The sequence below is a fragment of the Salarias fasciatus genome, chromosome 8 (genome assembly GCF_902148845.1).
Source record: "Salarias fasciatus chromosome 8, fSalaFa1.1, whole genome shotgun sequence".
NCBI lineage: Eukaryota > Metazoa > Chordata > Actinopteri > Blenniiformes > Blenniidae > Salarias > Salarias fasciatus.
The window spans coordinates 17,218,318-17,226,886 of NC_043752.1; the positions used below are offsets into that span (position 1 = coordinate 17,218,318).

General features: G+C 47.8%; 1 protein-coding gene across 1 annotated transcript; it reads right to left on the minus strand.

Moving 5' to 3' along the window:
• Window positions 1–1,200: 1,200 nt before the first annotated feature.
• telo2 (TEL2, telomere maintenance 2, homolog (S. cerevisiae)) lies at window positions 1,201–8,262 on the minus strand. Its single transcript, XM_030097374.1, has 21 exons — window positions 8,201–8,262; window positions 7,145–7,513; window positions 6,641–6,918; window positions 6,494–6,562; window positions 6,248–6,395; window positions 6,039–6,141; window positions 5,889–5,957; window positions 5,656–5,797; window positions 5,422–5,558; window positions 5,248–5,333; window positions 5,040–5,141; window positions 4,884–4,972; window positions 4,699–4,790; window positions 4,507–4,623; window positions 4,337–4,408; window positions 4,033–4,206; window positions 3,860–3,951; window positions 3,669–3,768; window positions 3,479–3,543; window positions 3,232–3,347; window positions 1,201–2,836 (listed from the first exon to the last, which is right to left on the minus strand). Exons 2-21 carry the CDS (start codon window positions 7,489–7,491, stop codon window positions 2,715–2,717), a joined length of 2,520 nt encoding a protein of 839 aa, XP_029953234.1. The 5' UTR covers window positions 7,492–7,513; window positions 8,201–8,262; the 3' UTR covers window positions 1,201–2,714.
• Window positions 8,263–8,569: the final 307 nt, after the last annotated feature.

Here is an 8,569-nt window from a genome sequence, read left to right on the forward strand (position 1 = left end):
TAGTTGCCCCTGACAACGTCGAAGTCAAGGGGCGGGGCTACGGAGCACGGAAAATCACGAACGGACCCGAGTGATGACGAATGGAGACGATTCACAGCGACGGAGTTCTCACAAAACCGAATAAAGAAATGAATAAGTAAGTGAATGGATCATCGTAGGTCGATATCAGTATAAATTTTCTGATTAAACCTCATATTCATTGTGGGAAGTTAATGTACATTCAACTTTATTCAGCCACAGATTGTATGAGTTCTGCTCAAAATGATGACAGAGGTCTGTAATCTTCATCATAGCCACACTTCAACCGTGAGAGACAGAATGGGGGGGAAAAAAATCCAAGAAATCACACTAGAGGGATTTTTAAAGAATTTATTTGTAAATTATAGCGGATTGCATTGATCAATAAAAAAAGCTCAACAAAACACTTTGTAATGTAACATTTGTTGGCAATGACAGAGGTCAAAGGTTTACTGTAGGTCTTCAGCAGGTTTAATAGACTGTAGTAGTAGATTTTGGTGTTTGGTCCCAATAATCCCCTGCAAGGACAAGACAGTCCTATTGGTCCTCTGTCCTCCTTCTGCCGTCCTTTTGTGAGAAACTTGGGGGTGATGGTCGACCCTTTGTTTAAGTTTGACAAACACATCAGTTCTGTCGTCAAGACCAGCTTTTTCCATTTGAGGACTCTGGCCAAAATCAGATCTTATCTTCCCCTGGCTGATTTTGAAAGAGTGATCCATGCTTTTATAACTTCTCGTTTGGATTATTGTAATGCGTTGTATGTTGGGCTGGACCAGGGCGCCCTGCAGCGCCTGCAAAGTGTACAGAATGCTGCTGCCCGGCTCCTGACTAAAACAAAGAAGCGGGAGCACATCACCCCTGTGCTGTGCACTTTACACTGGCTGCCTGTCCACTTCCGAGTGGAATTTAAAGTTTTATTAATCACTTTTAAGTGTTTTCACTCCTTGGGCCCCCCATACCTGACTGATATGTTGCAGCCCTACATGCCGACCAGAGACTTGAGGTCAGCTGACCAGCTCCGGTTGGTTGTCCCGAGAGCCAGGCTCAAAACCAGGGGTGACAGAGCCTTCTCTGTAGCTGCGCCCACCCTCTGGAACAGCCTCCCCCTAGATGTCAGGTCCTCCGAGTCTGTGGGACAGTTTAAATCCAGACTAAAAACACACCTCTTCTCGAAGGCCTTTAAACACTAGCAAAACCGGAGTATATTCTTGGTGTCTTATTTGTCTTATCTGTGTGTTTTTTTTTCATTATGTTTAGCTGAGCCTGTTACTTTATTTAGTTATTTTATCCTTTTCTTTTACTTCTGTATTGCTGTGCAGCACTTTGGTCAACGGAAGTTGTTTTTTAAATGTGCTATATAAATAAAATTGAATTGAATTGAATTGAATTGTAGCTGGTATTTTGACCCATTCCTCCAGCAGATCTCCTCTAGAGCAGTGATGTCTTTAGGCTGTCGCCAGGCAGCATGTATTTTCAGTTCCGTCCACAGACTTTCAATGGGGTTGAAGTACAGAGACTCAACCCCACAGATCAACCACTCCAGGACTTTGAAATGCTTCTTATGGAGCCACACCTTGGTTGCCCGGCTGTGTATTTGAGATAGTTGTCATGCTCTCTGCAGGACATTCACCTAGATATGACGCTTTTTTCCTTTAGATCTTATTTATCAAAACTCAAATGTTAGAAAACTTTTTCCAGCTCAAAGAGGACAAGGCTGAAATTAAGAGCTGAAATTACAGAAATTAGCAATCAGCAAATCTGAAGTTGAGAAACCTGGGTGTTATTTATGACTCTGAGCTCAGATTTTTCCACGTTAAACACACTGTAAAAACTAATCATCGTCTTGAAAATACAGTCCGATTTTGCTCATTTTTGTGTCTGAGTCCCACAGGGATGGTGATTTTCCTTTCCAGTCATATCGATTACGGCAATCCCCTGTCAGTGGGGAGGACTGTATGTCTTCTGCACTGTGAGAACAAACCCTGTGAAAAAACCTCAGGAACACAATAAAAACAATGGAAACCTAACAATGCAAAAAACCAAACTAATGCAGTCAGGCCCATGAGAACAATCTTGTATTCCTGATTTTTATAGCGGCGGTGCTTGAAGATGAAGACTCATTTCTCTGCTCGTGACAGCAGGAAGTAGTAGTAGTAGTATTTCCATTATTTCACTGGAAGTGTGTGAACACACTCACAGGACTTGCAGGATGTCCTTTGCAAACAAACAACCGCATAACAGAGAAAAACGTCAGTGCAGGAAATAACTGGACGAGGATATCCTCACAACATTCACTTCAATATTTTTCAAATGGTCGCATTCAGAGAAAAGAAAAAAAAAAACACAGCTTTCTTCTTCTGACATTCATACTTTGGTCCATTAACAAACGTCAATCAGATCCAAACAATGCAGCATTTTACAAATGTGCACGCCGTGTACCGCCTGTTCCAGGAAACGGGGAAAGAAGTGCAGCACCTGCACGATCAGGACATCCTTCAGTGGCTCATCGGTGTCACTCGTTCCCAGCAGGCCGGCGCCAAACGTCAGAATACAGACCCAGAGCGACATTTCCTGACAGCTCAGCACTCCAGCCACTATTAGAACAAGTGCGAATATGAAAGTACAGGGAGCACAGGTCTGTTTATGTGTGTTCTTCCTCCCATGTGGGATTTTCTCCCTCGCTGCTGTCGCCCCGGTCATGACTCCAGACCCACAGCTTGTGGATCCTCAAGCTGCTTCTTCACGCTTTTATCCAGCAGCACCAAGCTCTGCACGGCGAGACTCCGGCAGTCTGCGTCAGGGTCTGCTTCGGCCACGTCTGAGGGCAGCGACACACACAATGAGAGGTGGGAACCCGTCAGTAACACGGTGGTTTAGGAAGCGTCAATCGGCCCTGCGGCTCTCGAATGTGAAACCGATTAATTCTCAAAAACATCCAGCTGGTCCTTGGCCAAATCACGTCACAGACAGCGCAGGACATCCTGGTTCCTCTCTGTCCTCAGTCCAGCTGTGTGTGTTTCTATAAATGTATTGATGTGTGTTCATGAGAGGATATAAGTGACAGCACGTGCTGCTTCAGCCAAAGGTCAATTTTTTCCTTGAAACTAATTAAAAAGATGCTTTTAAGCAGCATTTATTAACAAAATCTCCCTTTTTTCCTGTTACAATTCAAAGAATCTCGAGTCTGTCCACCCAGCAGTGTGTTCTGTTTACCTGCGAGCCACGCTCTGGTCTCAAACAGCCGCTCACTGAGGTCCAGCAGCAGGCTCTGGCTGGGCATGCTCACAAACACGGAGCAGACGGAGAAGAGGACGCCTCGTCTCACCATCCTTCAGAACAGAGCAGAACATTAGAGCCGATACCGTAAAAAGATCCTGCGCGGACATTTTGAAAAGAACCACCTATTTACATCTTTAAATACGCAGATGTTTGAGTTTATTTAGACGTGGATGATCCTTACTGGTCAGAATGGTATCGCACTGTCCACACGAAGTCCAGCAGGGCGCAGCCCATCTGGGACGCGATCTGAGAGAAAGGAAACCGGCTTTTCTTAGTTTCTGTTTGTGAATCTTTGTACATTTACCTCTAAAGTGATTCCACCGGAGCAGAACGACTATTCGGTAACGTGGCGCTGAAGTGACGGAAGCTACCGGCGCATTGACTGCCAGGTGCATCAAGAGGCCCAGAGTGTGGATGAACCGGCCCAACACCAGCTGGTCACTACCCAGGAGGTCAAAGGTCACTTGAGGCCTAACAGAGAGAGAGAGGAAACACATTTTTAGCTTATTCATATTATTACAGACATTACGCCCATTGAGACTGCTTCGTGAAACAGACGTACTTGTCATAATTCCTGAGCAGAGGGAAGAAGAAGTGTCCCGCCACCGCGGCGTAACGGTTTGGGCTCGCCTGGATCAGAGGTCGCTTTGCACCCTGCAGGAACCAGACGAAGCTCTTGAGTGAAACACCTGAACGCAGGACAGGCTGATAGAGATATCCGAGTGCTTTCTGTACCTTACTGAGAACTTTCGTCTTGCTCCGGATTCGCTTCTCCACCACCTGCCTCCAGTGCTCCGGGCTGTCGCCGGGATATGGCGCCGGGCCGGCGGAGGCCGCCTCAGCGTCACGGGCTGGGTCTCTTCTCTCCGTGATCGGCCTGGAGAGCTCCTGAGCCGCTGCTGCAAGGACCTGCAGTGGAAAACACCCACAGTCACACGAAAAAAAAAAGAAAAAGTAATTTCCTGTGAAGAATCGATAAATTTCACCCTGTTCCCTACAGATGTATTTCTATAATATGGTCAGTCTTCTTCGTTCTCACCTCCAGGATGTCCAGCCGCTGCCGCAGACTGTAATTCAGAGAGTAAAACTCCGTGGTCAAATACTGCGTCACCTGTCGAAAAGCACAAAGACACAGTTTGATCTGCGACAGGAGGAAAAGTTTCACATGGAGCTGGAAACCTGACGTGTGGAAAGGGAACCGGAACCTACTGGGATGCAGTCGGTGGCGGTGAGCGCCACCATGGCCGCGTGTCTGAGACCCGGGAAGCCGCCGATGTTGTATTTATTCTCCATGTGAAGAAGCACTTTGGACATCTGGACACTGATCTGAAAACCGCATGACGGCCGTTGAAAAGAAGGGTTGGTGAATTACTTCTGGAGAAGAGGACGACCAGATCTCACCTCTCTCGCTGCGAAGACGTTCCTCCGCACCAGACTCTCACACACTCTCAGACTGAGCTCCACACGCAGCGGATCCTCAGAGGAGACCAGACCTGGGTCGATGGAGACATAAGAAATACTGTTGGAAGAAAAACAGCCGCGTGAGAGGATCACATGGAAGAGAGAGCTGGTTTATGGCGCCGTACTTTCCAGACAGTCTCGAAGGTAGCGAGGCGGAGACGCCTGATTGATCTCCTGATCGGCGGACATGTCGTACGGAGTCAGCTCATCGTCACTGAATAAAACAAGGCAAAATAAAGATAAAGATGCATATAGTCTTGTACTTTCGACTTCACACTCACCTGTCAAGGTCAGACTGTGGGTCAGTGTTCAATGATTTATCTCGCGGTGGAGGTTCCTCAGTTGATGGAGCCGTTTCATTGGTTTCTTGTGGAGAATCAAACCTACAGATGACAAATCGCAATGAAGTATCAGCTAAATTCATTAAAGTATTCTTCAATGAAAGTTCCACTCGTTATCTTAGGAGTGACAGACGTGTTGGACTCGTACCCGTTCACAGGCTCGGGCTCCGGCTCGTCGCAGGCGACGGGAGTCATGAGAGAAAGCAGCTCGCGTGTTTCTTCATCCTGATCATACTGCAACACAACGGCAGAATAATTACATTTCAGTCACGTCTGTGATTAAATCCCACGTTCGCCGAACAGTTCATAGCATCAGCCGCACCTCAAACTTGAGCCTGGCTCCACTGATGTCCATGCAGGAGCTCAGACACTCGCCCACCACCATGCCCATGCGCCTGATCCGCGGCACGCCGCTGTCCAGATGGCTCTGCATGCCGCCCAGCATGCACTGCAGCAACTCTGGAAAACACACAAATGCCTATTTCATCTACTATCCTGACAAATATCTCCAGAAATCTGATTTTTAGCGGAGCTGAGGTGGAAATGTCTCCTGTACCTGAGCGCAGCTCCTGCCGCTCGGCGTCTTTCAGCAGACTCACACTCAGCAGTAATGCCTTGCTGACGTACAGCTGCTGCTCCAGAGGTGTGTGTTTCACCGCACTGGGGTTCGCCCAGGCCTGGGACACGGAGCGAACCACCTAAAAACACACACAGACACACAGACACACACACACACACACGCCTTAAGAATTAAAATCTACACAGTGATAAAACTCCTCACACACTCACCTGGAGGAGGAGCGGCCGTCGCTCCCGGTCGGCTGCCAGGTAACCCAGAACACTTCTCAAGACCCGAGTCTGAGGGGAATAAGGTCCATTCAAACATCTGCATTCAAGACAGCGTCTGATTCCTCGTCATGCTCGAAGTCGCTGCATTACCTCATATTTATACTGCAGTAAAAGAATTTTATGAATGATGACGAACTGAGCCTTTTTATTTGTCAACACCAGATTACCGATGATCCGTCCCAAAGCTTCAGGCCTGGAAAATGGAAAAAAAAAAAAAAAAAAAAAAAAAAAAGAACTAATATGATTAAAAGGGAGAGAGAAAAGTGATGAAACACACACAGAGATCCCAGCCGCCTCACCCTGCGACGGCCTGCAGCAGCTCGGTGAGCACGCTCTCCATCCACCGCTGGGGGACGTTTTCCACCAGCTTCCAGCAAACCCTCTGCCACACCATGTCCGAGCGGGACGCCGCAGAGAGCCGGGGAGCCAAGACGGCAAGGACCAGACCTGTCCGGACGGAAGAGGGGAGTGGCGCTGCGTCAAAACCCACCGCAAACCGTCAAGGTGTTCTGGCTCCACGGCTTGGAAAGGTGCGACAGACTCACCGCTGTGACCCTGGATGCACACTTTTCCCAGCGTTTGAGCCACGAAGGTCAAAGAGCAGTCTCGGCCATCTACAGATTGAAAATAGAAATCACACACAAGTCGACACAGGCAGCGATACACACTCGCGAATTTACTGTTGCCCTGACCTCTGAGCGCCTGGCAGGTGCGCTCCAGAGCAGCGACCATTCCAGCGGCGAGCAGCGGGTAGTACTGCTGCGGGAGGAAGAGGCCCCTGCTGCCGCGCTGTAGCTTGTTGGCGACGATGTCGGGCAGAGCGCTGATCCGTCCGAGCAGCGTCTCCCGGAACTGCGGGGAGTCGGGGGGAGCGGCGTCCGAGCAGTAGGACCACAGCAGCTCGGTGAGACGGCCGCGCTGGAGGAACTGCTCCGTGACGGCGAGCAAGCGGTCCAGACCTGCTGTGGGTCTGAGAAGACGGAGCAGTTAGCAGATGCACAGACGTTTCTTGTGATCACGTTCTTCACATTCGAGTGTGTGAAAGCTTCAGGGAGCTACGACACAGCTGTTAAAGAGCCCCGTGTGGGATTATTTTTGCTTTCTGATAAAAGGCACAAGAAGCTATTTATTGTCCACCAGACAAACCGAAAGAAAAGAACTATTTCAGAAATGCTCTCCTCTTGAGCAGCACCCACCTCAGCTCCTGCACGGCCTGCATCAGGACCAGCAGCGCCTGCTCTGGAGGGCCTTTGAGGAACAGAGCATCCCATAGCTCCACACGCTGCGCGGCCTTCAGGCTGTGAACCCAGTCAGCCTGAATGTTACTGACAAGACACTGAAGAGTGCGAGTGTAGTGGGCTCTCCTGAACTCCGCCCGCTGGGCTGCAGGGGTTTCACTCTCCGGTCCATCATTTAAGTAAGACTGGAGCGTCTGCAGAGCTGCGACGGTGTCTTCAGTGTCAGAGGAGGAAGAGAGCGAGCGGAGACACCGGGCGACCGTCAGGCGGACCTCCGAGTCTGTCACAGAGGACTCCATGTGCATCAAGGACAGCCAACACTAACACCTAGAAAACAATGAGAACAGTAGTGGTTAGTGCTCTTGGTGCACAGAGAGAAGGTCATGAGTTCAGACACCGGCTAGTCTTTCTATTGGAGTTTGCATGTTCTTCCTGTGTGTGTGGGTTTCCTCTGTGTAATCCAGTTTCCTCAAAGAGTCCAAAACATGCATGTGAGGTTAACTAGTGACCCTAAACCTGATTGTGTGTGGTTGTCAGTCTCTGTGTGTTTGGACCTTTGGACTGATGACCTCTCCAGGTGCCCTCGCCCAAAAGCACTGGTGAATGCAAACATATGGGTCTAATAGATCATAGAATAGAAAAGTATTTAATAATCCCTGATGGAAATACATCATAACAGTGGTGTCAAATACATTTTAGTTCAGGGGAAACATAAAGCCATAGTAACCATTACATTTAATCTTTAATGTTTTTCTTCGTTGTGGTGCAGAGTACAAGTTATGAAATCTCTATGTTTTCACAAAAAAAAACTAAAAAAATTAAATAAAATACAATGGCAAATTACTGCAATCTCAACATGAACCACTTTTAAAGACAGCTAGTTAGCCTCTCACGTTCCACACAGATCCTGGGCATATTTAAAGTAAAATAAAATAAAATCACACATTATCTGGCTGTTACTGACATAGCTTGAATGAAAAGAATTCATCTGGAGGCGAAACTCAAAGCCCTTACTGTCAGTTCATGGTGTTTGAAGAGGCTTCACGCCGCTGCGCCGCTTTCTTCTGTGTGCGTCACCAAAATATGTCCGTGGTGAGCCTGACGCACATTGGTTCCGAGAGGACTCTGGTTTGTGTTGCGTTCAAGAAACAGTTTTGCAACACTTCTGTGTACTTGATCGATAATCGGTTAATTAATCTTTCCATTTAGCTACAGTCTGGCTATAATATTAGATTGGTATCATAACCCGCGAGACAACAGGCTTTGTTAATTTAGAGAAAAACAATCATTCCACACGTGAACTCATAAACAAAAAACACTCACATAAAGACTAATTCAACATGTCTGAAAGGGGTTAGTGAGAAGTATAATCCCCTGTGTGGT